The sequence below is a fragment of the Microcaecilia unicolor genome, chromosome 14, assembly GCF_901765095.1.
Source record: "Microcaecilia unicolor chromosome 14, aMicUni1.1, whole genome shotgun sequence".
NCBI lineage: Eukaryota > Metazoa > Chordata > Amphibia > Gymnophiona > Siphonopidae > Microcaecilia > Microcaecilia unicolor.
Window position 1 is genome coordinate 26,993,774 of NC_044044.1, and position 16,396 is coordinate 27,010,169.

At 42.1% G+C, this 16,396-nt stretch overlaps 2 protein-coding genes across 9 annotated transcripts in view; both read left to right on the top strand.

Moving 5' to 3' along the window:
- The window catches only part of LOC115456971 (dnaJ homolog subfamily A member 4-like), a 77,221-nt gene extending 71,406 nt beyond the window's left edge, over positions 1–5,815 (top strand). For all 8 annotated transcript variants that reach the window (XM_030186386.1, XM_030186383.1, XM_030186388.1 and 5 more), the window contains 3 exons: positions 2,325–2,555; positions 4,060–4,160; positions 4,702–5,815. In XM_030186386.1, the coding sequence (XP_030042246.1) occupies positions 2,325–2,555; positions 4,060–4,160; positions 4,702–4,914 (545 nt within the window). In that variant the 3' untranslated portion in view covers positions 4,915–5,815. The remainder of the gene's footprint in view (positions 1–2,324; positions 2,556–4,059; positions 4,161–4,701) is intronic.
- Positions 5,816–10,860: 5,045 nt separating this feature from the next.
- Positions 10,861–15,896, top strand: CCNB1IP1 (cyclin B1 interacting protein 1). The gene is made up of 3 exons (XM_030187524.1): positions 10,861–11,967; positions 13,327–13,660; positions 14,921–15,896. The coding sequence occupies exons 1-3, from the start codon at positions 11,671–11,673 to the stop codon at positions 15,112–15,114; spliced, it is 825 nt and encodes a 274-aa protein (XP_030043384.1). The 5' UTR covers positions 10,861–11,670; the 3' UTR covers positions 15,115–15,896.
- The last annotated feature ends 500 nt before the right edge of the window (positions 15,897–16,396 follow it).

Below are 16,396 nucleotides of genomic sequence, written 5' to 3' on the forward strand. Positions count from 1 at the left end.
ATGCAACCAGAAGCTTTCCTCTGGTCACGCAGGATTGCAGTGAGCACAGGTTCGCCAGCACTGTCAACTGTTCACTCACGCCCCCCCCCCCCTTAACTGCCATGGACTGGGGCAAGAAGAATCCAGTTCCCTCTAGGGTGCCCTGCCTTAGGCAAGGTTGCAAGAAGAAACTGAACAAAATAAAAGTAAGGAGAAAGCTTCAGGCCATAAGCTATCTTGCTGCTCTGAAAGTGAGAGTCCCAGAGAAGGTTACATCAAGTAGCTGCCACTGTTGCCAATCTCAAATATTCCTGTCCAGAATATTCCACCTGGATTCTGGATTTATAGTGCTTTGGGAAGTGTTCTTTGCTCTCTTTACCTAGTGATCTTCAGTACCACCCTACCTATTTCACTGAGTTGCCTTCCCCCTACTCTGGATTGACCCTAAGGTACATACTCGCCCATGAGTGTGGTTGGATTTCCCCTTTAGTAAACTAAGTTCTTCTGTAACAGTTTTCCATTACCAGGGTATGCAGGCGTACTTTCATTTTCCACCTACAATGCTGTATTGGCAGCTACACTGCCCGAGAGAGATGACCAAGCATGGGAATCGTCACGCATGCTCGGGACAGCCTCTACAAAGTTTTCTTCAGTTAAGTGAGAATACTAGGACTTGTCCGTGATGATGAGTACCCATTAGGGCTGAGGTTCCCAAACCTGGTCCTGGAGGTACCCCAGCCAGTCAGATTTTCAGGATACCCACAATGAATATTCATGAGAGAGATTTGCATGAAGCAGAGGCAGTACATGAAATTCTGCCCTAGGATGAATTTTAATTCCCAATTTAAATTTATTATAAGATGTTTGTAAATATAGTAGATAGAAGAGCATTCCAGTAGGAAGAGGTTGAATACAATAAAAGTAAGTACTGGAGAAAATATTTGTCAAATCATAGTGCAATATATGATACTGTATAAGAAATTACGATAAAGCAGAGTATGTATGTGCCAGCAAAATATTTATTTTCTTTGCCAAACCATAATAGAATTATACATCAAATTAGAACTTGCATTAACCAGGCTTTATAGCAGTTTTTTGAATAGTGGTAGGCTGAAACTCATGTATTAAGTTTTACAGTTAATAAATTGAACAGGATATCAGACTTCAAGAAAAGGGCTAAGTGCCTCTGAGCAAAGAATTACCTTACTAGAGATTTGTGGCACAAATGACAGCATAGAAATCAAGCAAACCCCCATAGTTAAGTTACAATCCGTTAAACTGATCACTAAAATAAGAGCTAGTTTTGTGATGCTGCAGGGTCAACTCAGTTGTAAATAGGTTTTCGGGGGTTTTTTTTGCCACTTCTATAGTTCTCATGGCTGTCACCATACCTGGAGATCAGTTTCCCATCCCCCAGCCAGATTTGATTGGTTTGGTAAACCCCCTGCTGATGCAGTAGTGCACCTGTTGAATTTGATCCCTGTTTAGGGACCTCAAGTTTGTTTGTTTGTTACATTTATACCCCGCATTTTCCCACCTATTTGCAGGCTCAGTGTGGCTTACAAAGTACCGTAAAGGCGTTGCCATTTCAGTTGATAACAAATACAAGATTGTGTTGTGGTCAAATGAGATAGAGGTGAATCAGGCGTTATGGGGTCGAGGGGAAAGAGGATAATAAATTGTCCAGTACGACCATTGATTATGTTGTGTTGCTGGGTGTGGGGATTTATGTTGGATCGAGTAGGGACATCCTTGATGTACAGTAGCCAGGGAATCAGAGCCTAGATTTATGCTTCTAGTATAAAAAGGTGCTGCACTAAGATCTGGTGCCATTTTTGTATAATGCCAGTAGATTATTCTCCCATTGTATATTATCCTTTTGATCTCAACCTAGTTAAGTGACGGTCCTCAGCCAGGTACCACCAAAATCTCTTCAGAACCCACACAACTAGGAGTCATTGCATGATGACTTGCATTCCCCATTCTAGGGGCTGTAAAACAGCATCCCCAGTTTTGGCTAACTCAGGAAACAAAAGGAAGGAATCAAATCCAAGTTCTTTGTGGTTATGTCTAGACAGCAGCACCCCAGTTTAAGTATGTTAGTAGTAGGAGCAGATAACAGCTTTAGTCTCTTGAAATGAGGGGAAAAAATAGGGCGAGTCCAGTTCATTGATGAAAGGCTATCAGTTCTGGTTTTGCCCCATTAAATCTGGGTTTGCACTTTCAAGGTGGCTGAAAGGTAGTACTGCAGCTCCTGATATATAGGGTAAACACAGAACTTGTCTGTTAACCTGTGGCCATCAGCAAATGTATGCATTCCTAATAATCTGCTACTTCTGTGACAGGGATGAAGGATGGACAGAAGATAGTGTTCCATGGAGAAGGGGACCAGGAACCCGGGCTGGAACCTGGGGATGTCATCATTGTGTTGGAGCAGCGAGACCATGAAACATTCCAGCGACAGGGTGAGAACCTGATAATGAAGATGGAACTGCAACTAGCAGAGTCTCTGTGTGGTTTCCGGAAGCCCATACCCACGCTTGACCAGCGCATGCTAGTGATAACTTCCAGTCCAGGTAAGCTTGTCCTGAGAAAAGGAGCTACAAGGAGAGAAGGCAGGCTTTTTATCCATTTTCACCAGAAGTACGGTTGAAAAAATTCCAATTCTGTCATAAAGTGAAAATAAGTTCTGCCTGAGGAAGAAGCAATGAAAACAGTTAATTAGCAAAATAGCTGAAAAGCTTACTTCAGTTAAGGCAGCTGAGAAGGGGTACATATATGAGGTAGGATCACCATTGGAGAGAAGGAAGTTAATAGTTCATCTGTAGACTTACCAGGGAAGTGCAGGCACATTCATGGGTGTCGTCATCCAACAGAACCTCGGGTGCCAGAGTAGCTCTTTAGCTTAGAGATATCTGAATTTGACATCTCTGCAAATGTGTGGGAGTTCCCATACTGCTCTGTCCATCAATTTTTAGATATCCTTATTTCAACTCAAGTAGAGTTTGACGTTTCCAATTGATTGCCTTGCCTACCCTTCTAACACTTATGCCCCTGGTGAGCGCACAGTGCATCTTTGGACTGCAAGCATTGGCTTTTTCCTTGCAGTGGCCTTGGCACGACAGACAATTTCCCCAACTTTTTGTTTCCTTTCATCTCAACTGGATGTAGGTCACCTTGTTGAAACACACAATTTTTTAATTGGCTACCAACTTATTTTCTTCTTACACCTGGGCTTGGCTGCCCAGGAGGATCCTGTTAACGCTCACAATGTCAGAGCCTTGGCTGCACCGTTAACCTCCTTGGGGGAAATTTGCTGGGTTACTACCTCCTTGTCTTTTAATTAATTCGAATCTTACTCCAGCTTCAAGTAGCAAGCTGTAAGTGGCAAGCCCGACATGCAGGTTTGGCTGGATTATAATACAGATTTAATTTAAGTTCTAAAATCCAACTCCACCTGCCTAGGCCCATTTTTATTCTGACCCAGGCTACACTGTCATTGGCTTTCATGTGGTTTCAGGTTCATCTATGTTCTGACCTCGCAGCTGTCAGAACATAGATGAACCTGAAACCACATTGTTTCTGGTGAGCTTAGTAGCTAGGGATTCCCCACACGTGATAATAGCCTGCTTGTCCTCAGAGAAAGCGAAGATACTTACCTGTAACAGGTATTCTCAGAGGACAGCAGTCTATATATTCTCACATATCCTCCTGCCTCCCCATCTCCCCATGGAGTTGTCTCCTTTTTCTCTTATGCTGTATTGTACTGTTGGTCCCATGCTTGCATGGTGGGCAGGAAGGCATGTGCTGTGGAGTGTGACTCGCACTCCAAAGAGCTCTGTAAAAAGCTTGATACAAGCTCCGGACTGGGCAGTGCAGACCGTGTTAACCACATGTGAGAATATATAGCCTGCTCTTTATCTAGCCTGCCCTGGTTTTTTTCTTGGTGAAGGAAAGAGACATTGTATCGCCATCTGAGAGAAGGAAGTTAATAGTGGTTTATCTGATTTCAGGGAGGAATTGTTTGTATACAGCATATCTGCCTTTACCCTGTTAATGTTTTCCTTTTCTTCCATGCAGGTGAAGTGGTGAAGCATGGGGATCTAAAGTGTATTGTGAATGAGGGTATGCCCCGGCTGAAGGACCCTTTTGAGAAAGGAATCCTGATCCTGCAGTTTTATGTAAGTTCTTTGATCTTCAGCTTTTAGCCTTTCTCACTGTCCTACCCATCTTCCAGTGGTAAAAGGAGCCCAAGAGCTGCTTAGTGTACTGGAATGAGAGGAATATTTGGGCTCAAAAATGGGGTAGTTCTTCCACACTTTTGTCCAGAGACCTATTCTTAATATTGCAAGATACTAAACAAAATAGCTGTTGGCTCTCACTCGCCCCCCTCCCCTTACCAAAACAGAAAAGCAATCTGCATATAGGGGCCAAGTAATCAATAGCCGACACCTTACAAGAGTCAGTGTAGGTATGCTGAGAGCTGCTGGCTGTGAAATGGCATGGATGGTAAAGTAGCCCTGTTTGACCTTGTTTGGAAACCAATAGGGAGAAGTGCCCTGCACTGTGGAGGGAGAAGACTGTGCCCAGTTCTAAGCTTAGACTTCTAGCTTGATGACTGCTGGTACTTGGCAGCGCCGATGGTATTGGAAAAAACTATTGATCCCACAATGTGTTGTGACTTGATATGCCTTCTTTATCCTTGCTTTCTTGTCCATTCAGGTGCGATTTCCAGAGCACTTTTGGCTGCCACTAACCAAACTGCCTGATCTGGAGAACCTGCTTCCCCCACGGGAGGAGGTATTGATAACTGATGACATGGAGCAAGTGGACCTGGTGGAATTTGATCCCAATTCTCGAAGCCAAAGCTATGGGAGGGAGGCCTATGAGGAGGACCATCACCCTAGGGCAGGGGTGCAGTGCCAGACATCATGAGGGGAGAGTATTCATGGGTCATGTCTGGCTGCAGCTGCCATGGTTCACATGATTTGCATGCCAGGCTTGGGAGTATGGATTTTTGGGGGGTGTACAGTTTTGTTTATTTATTGATCTTTAAAAATAAAGGCGTTTTGTTAATGGGCTGTCATGGTATATACTGTGTTGTCTTGGGTTGTGGACAGATCATCTGGTTTTAGTTCCTCCAACCAAAAAATCTCCAGCACTGCTTCCAAGATCTCTAGTTGCTGATGCTGTGTTGAGCAAAAAATTGGTGGGGGTCACCCCATTCCACTTCTGTGTGGCCTCTTGTTAAAAGAATTGACCCCATTATATCCTCAAATTTAATCACTGATGGTCTCTGCAGACAAGGCAAGGAGCTTCATTGAAGTCTTGAATATTCTGAAGTCTCCTGAGCTGTGATCATAGTCCGTTAAATAATTACAGTATTTACGTTGTGATAACACTAGTGAATGTAAAATGAAGTGCAAGCATCTTGATCTAAAGGGGGTGCATAATTCTCAATATGTAGATTTTTTTTCACAACCAGATCTGATCAAAAATAACATCAACAATAACACAAGTATTTTAACAGATCTACTAAAGGGATACATGTCCCTAAGATCTTAAGGTAGTGTGGGTCCAGTGTTTGGCACCAAGGAAAATAAAACAGAAATCATTTTAGAAGCATTTAATTTCAAGCCGTTTCCTGCTATCCACCTTGCAATCATATCTAGTTTTCCTGAGATCTGTTAGAGGTAGAGGAACAGGAATCAAATGGAGCCAACAATTGTATATCGTCTGTATATATAAAGAAAGTTGGACTCAGTTACTGAATTAAGAGTGCTAAAGAAGAAAAAAAACATTGAAAAGGATGGTCCCAGAATAGATTCCCGAGGAACACCACAATGCGTAGAATGTCGGAGTAAGCTGAGTTCTGCCATTGAATTTTTTTTTTGGGGGGGGGGGTTATGTTATTGAAAGGCCCACATGTACCCAGTTTAGAAAGTCTGTATAAGGGAAATGTGGTCCACAAGATGAAAAGCTGAAGAGAGATCACAGTATGAGCAAATAACCACTAGGCTACTCTTAACGGCCTCTTGTGAACACTGTGTGCTGACAAAACTGAAGAGCTTTGTACTGGACACTAAGAACAGAATATTTCCAACACTGCAGATACATTGGATCATGGGTATAGGCATCCTTCAAATCCAAGGAGGTGAGCCAACTATTTTTGTAAGTTAGAGAAAGCTATCATGGCTAGAGATTTCATCTTGCTTTTTTTCATTATTTTTAAATATATTGAGGCTGCACAGTCAAATATGGGTCTCAAGCCTCCTGACTTCTTTGGAACGATGAAGAATGTCACATGGAAGCCTTGTCCACATGGGGGGGGGGGGGGGGGGTGAGGAAGTACCTCTTCTATGGTTCTGGCATATAAATGAGGTAATCTCTTCTGCCAGCATTGTGACATGGTCAGAAATATTCAGTTAGTGCAGCAGACTTTGATTCTGGAGAACTGGGTTCAATTCCCACTGCAGCTCACTGTGACACCAGGCAAACCACCCAATCCTCCATTGCCCCATGTACAACATTAAGTACCTATATGAACCACCTTGATTGTAACCACAGCAAGGCAGTATATCAAGTCCAATTCTCCTCTTCGACCAGCCCTTCTGCCCCATTGCTGCAAAAGCTACAGCAGACCCTGGAAAACATATTCAACCTATACAACCTGGATCTTGAAGAAAAGTCTTGGATGTCACAGTGAGCATGGTCAATTTTAGAAGGCAACACCCTCAAGACTCACAGGTTTGCAAAGCTGTGTGAAACTATGAAAAATGACCATATGCCTCGCCTATTACTGATATTAGATGGTTTTCCAACAGGAAAAGTGAGGGCATTTAAGCTGCACAAACTGCTAATTTTCTTCAAAGATAATGACAAATCTAGCTTGAAGACTTTAAAAAAAATGCTTCACCACTTAAAACATATTGAACAGCAGGGACCAAAGGAAAATCTATCTTCCACAGACAACCTTTTTCCATTCAAAAATAAACAATGTTTGAAAAAATGTTTCAAAAGGGAATATTGAAATGTTTCAAATCCTCCTTAAGGTTCAATGTCAGACACATTCTGAAGAAGGTAGCCTATTAATTGTACATTTGGAATCGCTAACAGAAAGGATTGACACCATTCTTTAGTTCTTTGTTACCTGAATTGTATGGCTGGGTTAGAAACTCCCTTTTGTTCAGCTCTCACCAAACTCAGAAAATTTAATCAACCTTAGGATGAACAACTTTTACTAAGGTGCATTAACAGATTTTAGCGCATACTAAATGCCACAAAGTCCACTGTATACCTATGGGCTGCATATAATGAACATAATTTCTTAGCACACCTTAGTAAAAGGGCCCTTGCGTGAACTAAAGTGTGGTCAAACTTTGAAAATTTGAATTCAATGATGTGCCCCTTGATATATTTTGGATCTCGATAAAAAGAGAATGTATTTTGGTTTTCCACATATTTGTGCAAACAAGCATTTTCAAGTCCAGCAAAATATTAAAAGTAAAGCAAGGAATTGTTTATTGACAATGAAGAACTGTGTGTGTGTTTATCAACAATTAGGCCTAATTGAACAATTTTGTAAGTAGAGACAGGCTCATCTGTCACGTTGAAGGTAATCTTTCATTAGGTTTTTGTTATGATTACTGCTTTATTTTAGATTTTAAATAGTGTCAGAAAAATTTTAATCTTTTTGGGAATATTATTTGAATTGAACATTTACAGCTGGCTTAGAATTAGATTGTAGAATGTGTACGAACATATATACATTTAACATTACAATGAAAGGTTCCTCTGTATGAAAAATATTTTTAGGGGTTCCGACATAGTTACAAAGTTTGAGAATCAGTGGCAGGACATGACATCCTCAGAAAAAAAAATGTGCTTTTTTTTTTTTCCTCCCTCCCCCACCAAATCCTTGCATCAGTCACTTAGGTCCTCTTTTACTAAACTGCGCTAGTGATTCCCGGCATAGCAAATGCGCCGCAGCCCATGCCTGCATTTGCTGTGTGGGAATCGCTAGTGTGGTTTAACAAAAGAGGCCGTTAGTTACTCTGATACGATAAAGCAACTTCTTGGTAATGTGAAAATAAACCATGAAACTAAAGCAACTGGTAAGGTCTGGTCTGTTCTAAATAAGTCAAACAGCAAGCACCAGGACAAATTCCAAGATTGGCCAAAAGGCTCAGTTTATTCCTTGAAAATAAAAGATGTGTATATGATACAGGCTTCACATCCTGTATACTGCATGCAAAGACTGTATTATGTACACATCTTTCGCTTTCAAGGAATAAACAGCCTTTTGGCCAATTTTGGAATTTGTCCTGGTTCCTTCCACTGTTGCTGTTTGACTGGTGTTCGCCTGTGGAAGGATTGTGCCTTTTTGGTTTGTTTGTGTGTCCCATCTTCTAAATAACTTCCCAGAGGCCACTAAACCAAACGATGGAGCCATCTGGTCCCTGCACATTTATGCACAATTAGACAAAAATAAATCCCAGAACACAGGTAAACATGTAAATAAAATTGAAGTGTAGCAAAGGGATTAGGCAACCAGAACACAATTATTTTTAACATATCCCCTGATTCTTGTTTCCCCAGGAGCTGGTTAAAGGACCCCCTCAAGACGCACCAATTAACGTTATCATATACCTAGTAATTAAAGTTCTCCTAAGGGTGGAGGGGTGTAGGAAGACAAGAAAAATTGATTACAGCAATTAAAAATAACAAGTTCCTTGGAGAATAACAAACTTTAACAAATAAGTATGTAATGAATTTTAAAAAACGTAAAAGACTAAAAACAGTTACATCTCCTATGTCCTGCCACCTATACCCCAGCAGCAATGAGACACTTTATCTACGTTGCATTAAGGGCTACATGTTAAAGTACATGACTTTCTAACTGAAGAATAACATAAAAGTTCTGAACTCTTAATGGAATAACCAAGCAGTATGTAACATAGGCCCAACACAAAAAATGTGTGTTAACATGGGAGATAACACTAGATCTGTGAACACAGGAATGCACTAGCAGCAGCTATGTCATGACAACAAACTGGTACTTCAGGTTGCATGTGTACACAACTGTGCAGAATGCTATTCTGTGCAAACATTTTTTTTATACCAATATTTATGTATGGAATAGTATTCCAACACACGCAAAGATGTATATGTATGTAACTAAGCGGATCTGCGCCCCCTGCACAAAATGAGCCACCACTCCCTCCTCACGGGGCAGCCATTGTAGTGGCGGAGAGGACATAGGAGCGACTGAGCACCACACCTGCCCTGACTACCTACTAGACCACCAGATACGGACAGTAGACCAGGGTTGGGGGGCATATGGGTGGGTCTGAAGGGGGCTTGTACGCCCTTTGGGGGGAGGAGGGAAAGCAAGGGAAGCCAGCATAAAGTTTCAGTTCAGCTGAAAATGCACTGGAGACGCAGTCAGGTAATACAGGGACTGATTCAGATTATTTTTGCAACTTTGATCCCTTTTTTCCATTCCCCCTGCCCTCTCTATAGCTCTCTGTGTTGTAATGGTGCTTTACATGTATCAGTGTGATGCCTATATAGGTCTCTGAAGAGTAGCAGCTCTTCAGTATCTGTTCTGTATATGAGGGGAGGGTTTTGCCTAGTGGTTAGGGTGGTGGACTTTGGTCCTGAGGAACTGAGTTTGATTCCCACTTCAGGCACAGGCAGCTCCTTGTGACTCTGGGCAAGTCACTTAACCCTCCATTGCCCCATGTAAGCCACATTGAGCCTGCCATGAGTGGGAAAGCACCAGGTACAAATGTAACAAAAAAAAAAAATACTGGGGGGGGGGGGTATAGAGCAGGCACCACAACATACAGTCTATCCTCAGTGCAACAGACAGTGAAGCAAGGGATTTCAGGAACACTAGCTGCAAAATATTTCTTTTTATTTCTAGGAAAGAAAATAAAAAAAAATTAGTAAAAAAACTGCCCAGTTCCAGTCATGTTTTCAGGATATCCAGAATTAATATGCACAATAAACTGCATGCAAACTGATTTCAAGCATATTTATTACGGGTATCCTGGGTTAAGTGACTAGTAGCTGTGCTAAGTCCACTTTTAAAGGTAATACACAGAAATAAAACAGAAGAAAATAAGATGATACCTTTTTCATTGGATTAACTTTTAATACATCAATACAAAATGTATTTAGCCCCCCCCCCCCCCCCCAAAAAAAAAGTATCTTCATTTCTTTACAGTTTTGTTTCATTTCTATTTATTGCCTTTATGGGTATCCTGAAACCTTTGGGGTCCTCAGTACAGGTTTGATAGAAGCCCTGATTTACATATATTACTGCATCGTATTTTGATGGTCAGATTGGAGGATGCTTTGTAAGCTCCTGTGAGCAGGGACCGTCCTTCTATGTTAAATTGTACAGCGCTGCGTAACCCTAGTAGCGCTTTAGAAATGTCAAGTAGTAGTAGTAGGACCTCGCCCACGATTCCCTTAGATTAGAAAACATGAGCTACAGCAAAACCATATCAGATTCTTAAAAGCTTTATTCAAATATTGACATCTCATAGAAAAAAAATAATAACCACCATCCTTAACAAAAAAAAACCAAAGAGCAGATTAGATTGAGGACTTCTATGTGTGCACTCTCCTTCCACCTGCCCTCGATCCAAGCCTCGTTTTGGGCGTTTCCTCTGACTTCTCTTCGTCCAATCCAAGAAGATTAGATTTGGTCCAATCACTTGACCCCGCCTCCCATCCTACACGCTTTCTCGTCATCACGTCGTTACGCCTTTAGTGGTCAAGGAAGCGCATGCGCGGCCGCGCTTACGTGCCTACCTTAAACCTCTGAACGGCTGCTGCTTACGTCTTTAGTGTCAAGCAAGCGCATGCGCGGCCGCGCTTACGTGCCTACCTTAAACCTCTGAACGGCTGCTGCTTACGTCTTTAGTGTCAAGCAAGCGCATGCGCGGTCGCGCTTACGTGCCTACGTGCCTACCTTATCTCTGAACGGCTGCTTTTCTTTTTCCCGCACTTTTTTTCATGGCCTTCTACTAGCTTGAATTCTGTGTAAAAAAATCTTGTTTGGAAAAGTTAACTCATTTTTGCCTCTTGCATTTTATCTTTTTTAGGGAACAGGGAAAGTTAGTGCTTTTCATCTGATGATTTAGCCAAAAAAAAAAATGATTTTTTAAAGAAAAGAGTATCTAGGTGTCAATTTACACATGTAGCCCTATATAGCTAGCAATAGCTTTTTTAAAATTCAGCTTAGAAATTCAGACATTATTTATTTTATAAAAATGATGTAGGGACAACATTTCTTGTTTGATAGATAATGCTAATTTAGTTAGAAGGAAATATATGGGACTATACTCTCTTTTTTTTTTACTATAACCAAAGGCAGACACTGCTATTTCATTTTATTTTGTTTTGCTTGCAGGCTGTGGATAGGAGAGGTCAAGGCCGTAATTTCCAGGATAACAGCGTTTGGCCTAGTGTTAACATGTTGCCAATACTGTGGAGCGAGTGAAATTTGTGGGGACGGGGCTTGGAGTTTGGCCCAGGGTCAAAGTATCGTCCTTCCCAGGGTTTTGGCTCTTGTTTTGGGTGGGGCAGGAGTAGGAAGTCAAAAGTCACTGAGAGGTTGAGTTGGTTGCGTGCCCAGTTAGGTGCCATTTTGAGCTTCTCCCTCCTTTCTTCCGCACAATGGCTGCCTGCGAAGACCTACTGCTCTGCAACTACCGCAAGTGCCGTGTGAAATTGTCAGGCTACGCCTGGGTCACAGCGTGTTCCCACGTCTTTTGTGACCAGCATGGTAGCGGGGAATTCAGCCGATCGCCTGCCGTCTGCCCTGCCTGCAACAGTGCCCTGTCTGGCAAGCTAGACATTGTGCGCACCGAGCTCAGCCCTTCTGAAGAGTATAAGGCCATGGTACTGGCGGGCCTGCGGCCAGAGGTCATCCTAGACATCAGCTCTAGGGGTCTGGCCTTCTGGACCTACCAGGTAAAAGGATTAACCTGTACGGTTCGTGCAGGTTATGACTGACGCTGAGGGTAGTCCCAGCCAATTGTTCTCTTGGATATAACAACATACGTATGGTTTTAGAGGGAACTAGTAGCAAATTAATTACAAGCCACCTTAGACTTACCGTGCAAATAGTGTTTTAGGCACTAGAAATTAACTATTGCCCTTCAAAAAGGCGGTAAATAAATCCTAATAAATAAATAATAAATACAGATAAGCGCAGTGGCAGCATACTGTCAACAAACTGGAAGACCGTTGTTGCTCTAGTACAAATAGTTACTATTTTAAAAGGCAAGACCAGTGAAATATTGCCCCAGAACAGGGCCGCATGAGTGTCAGTACTGTCCCTGGTGGCCCACAACATTATAGATGTAATGTCAGACCTAGACCATCTGTGACAAACAAATAAATAAGTAAAAACGGTACAAAGAAACTGCTAGAATGGCTAGTCTGACAATATTTGCAAAATAGCATTTAAAATCAGCACAGTTCTGGTTCATGACGCTTTCTGCGTATACTTCCTCTGGTCTCGCAGGCTACCCATCTCTGCCTTAGAAGATAAGATGGCATTTCTGCTTTCATGGCATTCCTCTTGACTTCCCATTGTGTTTCATGGCAGTTATACATGGCAGTCCCTAAGGAAATTTCCTGCTTAAGAGACAAAAATGCAGGGTTTTACATTTGAATTAAGTAGAGATTATATTAGTATCTTTGGGGTATTTATTTATTTTTGCATCACTTGTATCCCACATTTTCCCACCTATTTGCAGGCTCAATGTGGCTTACGTTATGCCGTAATGGCGATCGCCATTCCGGAGTGAGAAATACAGAGTATTGTAGCATTAAGTACAGGAAATATAGGATAAGTTATAAGAAGTATATCTACAGTTCACTTCAGGCATTATTCAGCAGTTCTGCTAGCTTAAGGCAGATTGGAGAAGATGGTGCCTTCCACCTTCATAAAAGTGCAAAAATTATTTTCCCATTTCCCAGCAGAATGAGGTAGGGGAGGGAAGTCCTTGGCATGTGTCCACTGGGGAGCAAAATGTGGATTCTTTAGAAGGTGTGATAACTTGTTGGACCAACGCAACTTCTGTACAAAGATATTGTACATAAGCTTTCCGGTCCTCAGTGTTATTTTAGTCCTACTAGTCCAATTAAAGGTATCAAAAAGAATCCAGGACTAATTAATACGACTACAAAAGTTTTGCTCTAGCGAACAGAAAGGGAAAAAGAGAGGGAGGCAGAAAGCAGTCTCTTAGGCTATGTAGTAAAAAGCAAGGGCATCTAGGTTTCTCAGCCTCTTCCTTCTGAGGTTTGTTCTGTCTTCCCTGGCAGGTGTACCAGGAGCGACTGTACCAGGAGTACACCTACAGCAAGGCTGAAAGCCACCTGAAGCAGATGGAGAAAGTGTATACCCAGCAGGTGCAAAGCAAGGAGATGGAGCTGACGGCCATGAAGGGGGAGGTCACCTCCTTGAAGAAAGTGCTGGAGGAATACAAGAAGAAGTACAGTGAGGTATCGGAGAGACTCATGGAGAGGAACCGCCAGTACCAGAAGCTGCAGGGCCTCTACGACAGCCTTCGGCTGCGCAGCATCGCTGCCAGCAACCAGGAATTGGATGAAAACAGCTGCACAGCACATCAGCCACGAGTCTTTGGCTTCCCGCTAGGTGAGGGGAGAGTCAGGACTCAGAGAAAATATTTGCGTCTGCTCATTCAGACCTTTTGGGATTCAGAGCTGATTAAGTCTTCTCTGCAGAAATTCTGCTTGAAAGAACATTGTAAACATTGGCATAATGGTAGTTGTTTTTCAGGATCCCATCAGTTAAAGGATTTGCTGGTAGCACCTTGAGTTGTGATCTCTTCATTTGGATTATCATGTATGCAAGGCAGTATTAATAGGAGCCAACTCAGTGGCTACTGAGCACCCCAAATATTGAGCAAGCTTCTTCCTTGTGTCCAGGGAGGAGTAATTTTTGTTTGACACCCCTAATACATTTCTTTTTATTGCTCTCCGTTATTCTTTCCCATGGATCAGTTTTGTTTTTGGAATTTCCCCTCCCTTCTCCTGGTTCTAACGTGGCCTACTAGGGAAAGAAACGGCATATTGTCCTTCATTTGACAGTCTTACCTGAGTTAATTATGTGGAATCAGTGGGATTTTGTAATGTGGCTACTACTGATATAAGGCCCATAATGTGACTGGCTGCTTGTGGAGTATGACAGTTCAATAATGTGCTAAAAGAATTTAGGATGCAGATAAGTGCTGGATATTTGTCATCCCTAATGCCATTGTGATTGTTTGACTTTTGAAATGGCAGAGCTCAAGGATCTGTTTAAAAGAACGCAGGATGCCATAAGTAAGCACTGGAAGATGCAAGATGATTGCAGAACATGGGCCTTCATTGTGGAGTTTTATAAGGAAATGCAATGAACTGCAGAGGAAGGCTTCCCAAACTGTGGGTCATGACTCTGGTGGTTCCTCAGTTGTAATTTGATGATAATAATGATAACATTAGTACATTGTGTCCACCCTCTTTAGCTTCCAGCCATCTGGAGATTTGGGCAACCAGCCCCTCAGCCCCATAACTGTCTGTATTTATTATCTAAGCATATATTATCGGCACCTAACCTTTTGGAAATCTAGACTACCCCACTTTGTCTGTACACTTGTCTTTTAGATTGTAAGCTCATTGAGCAGGGACTGTCCTTCTATGTTAAATTGTACAGCGCTGCGTAACCCTAGTAGCGCTTTAGAAATGTTAAGTAGTAGTAGTAGTATGTGGACCCCCAGAGCTCTACAAAGTTGTATGTCGAGCATCGCTATAGGAAGAGATAAGTAACAGTAATTAGGGGGGAATTATAACCTTGTGACTTTCGTTACTTGACATGGTCATTCTGACATAGGTCTTTTTCCATCACTTTCCTCAGGAAACACAGTCAAATTTCCTGCAGACATCACGCCCAGGAGGTCAGATGAGGGAGACCTTCACCCCAGACTCTTCTGCTCCCCCCCTGCACCGGCTGAGTCCGGAAACAGTTTCTTCAATTTCTCCTCACCAAATCATGGCATGGATCAACACCACCCTGTATCCAGACAGGCCTTCCAAATGCTGCGAATGTGACCCACGTCCTTTCCCAGGCATTGGGGGTAGCAGGATGCTCAGCCTGATCTGCTATGGCTATAGTGCATCTTGGTGCACCAAAAGAATGCATTGATTTTTCTTTAAAGAAAGGTATACAGATTTGAATAATTAACTATGGGCCTGTCTTTTACAAAGCCGCGCTAGCGATTCCTGTGCGTTAAATGAGAAGAAGCCCATTCAGTTCCTGCGGGCTTCCTCTCATTTGCCGTGTGGCTTTGTAAAAGAGGCCCTAAGTCAAAATTCTGCACCTTGAATACCTCTGAAGGTGTGAGGTCCATGAAACAATGTTGATGGTGCGCATGTATGTGTGGAAGCAAGTGTTTTGGGGGGGTCAAAATGTATTCCTTACCTGATGCAGTGAGTGTAGGGGAGGATGTCTTTTTGTTGAGGGGTGGGAGGAGTTGGGTCCCACTGCAGGAGGGGTGGTGAAGGGTATGGGAGTTACAACTGGTGGCCTTGCATATGTGTAATGCTGCTGTCTGCTTCATGACCAAATCTTGTTTCTGAATATTTCATTGTACTATAATTAGAAATTACCTCTCTGCAGTTAAATACAAGAAACAGAAACATGAATTAGATTGTATTTTAAATGCACTGTATGGAAAAGTGACGCCAAGTTAGAGACGTGTGTGTTATAAATGGTGTAATATTGGTGGAGGAATTGCCAATCATCCATAACACTGGTATTTTGTGTTGTGGTTTTTTTTGTATTTGTTTTGGACTTTCAGTGTTGATCAAACTTGTCCAGTCAATAGACGCATCTGAATTGTTTCAATAACAAGTTGTGTTTTATGTTTAGAGATTAAAATCTTCTATATAAATCTCAAAAGTTGCTATTTTCATTTTTCTGTATAAATAATACTCAGTAAATCAAGTTGTGAGTGAGCTTGGTAAACTTTAACCTATTCATTGCTGTTTGGAATTTCCCTTGCAGAAGACCATTTTCAAAGCTATTTCCTTGGGTTGGTCAGCCTGCCTGTAAATAGCCTTCCACTGATCTCGTAAAGGGCATGCAGGGGAGTGTGTTTAGGTCAGAGTGAAGAAGCAACATGTGTTCATAGGATTTTCAAAAGTGTGTGTGCTGTTTTATCATCCATTTCTGCCTCTCAGTGGAGTAGGAGGCAGAAAGCATGTGGGTGATTTTAGCACACGTCCTATACAATAATTTTCAAAGGGAATCTTGCCTGCAAATGTAATAAAAGTATCCAAACTGTGCAAAAAAAGCCCCTACATAGGGGTCACCATGTTCCCTTAAAACAGT

What these genes read in the sequence shown, in the direction of transcription:
- CCNB1IP1 (XM_030187524.1), top strand. Translation starts at nt 11,671, where the DNA reads ATGGCTGCCTGCGAAGACCTACTGCTCTGCAACTACCGCAAGTGCCGT. An exon ending in TGGCCTTCTGGACCTACCAG is followed by an intron (nt 11,968 to 13,326) that starts GTAAAAGGATTA and finishes CTTCCCTGGCAG; the next exon opens with GTGTACCAGGAGCGACTGTA. An exon ending in AGTCTTTGGCTTCCCGCTAG is followed by an intron (nt 13,661 to 14,920) that starts GTGAGGGGAGAG and finishes CACTTTCCTCAG; the next exon opens with GAAACACAGTCAAATTTCCT.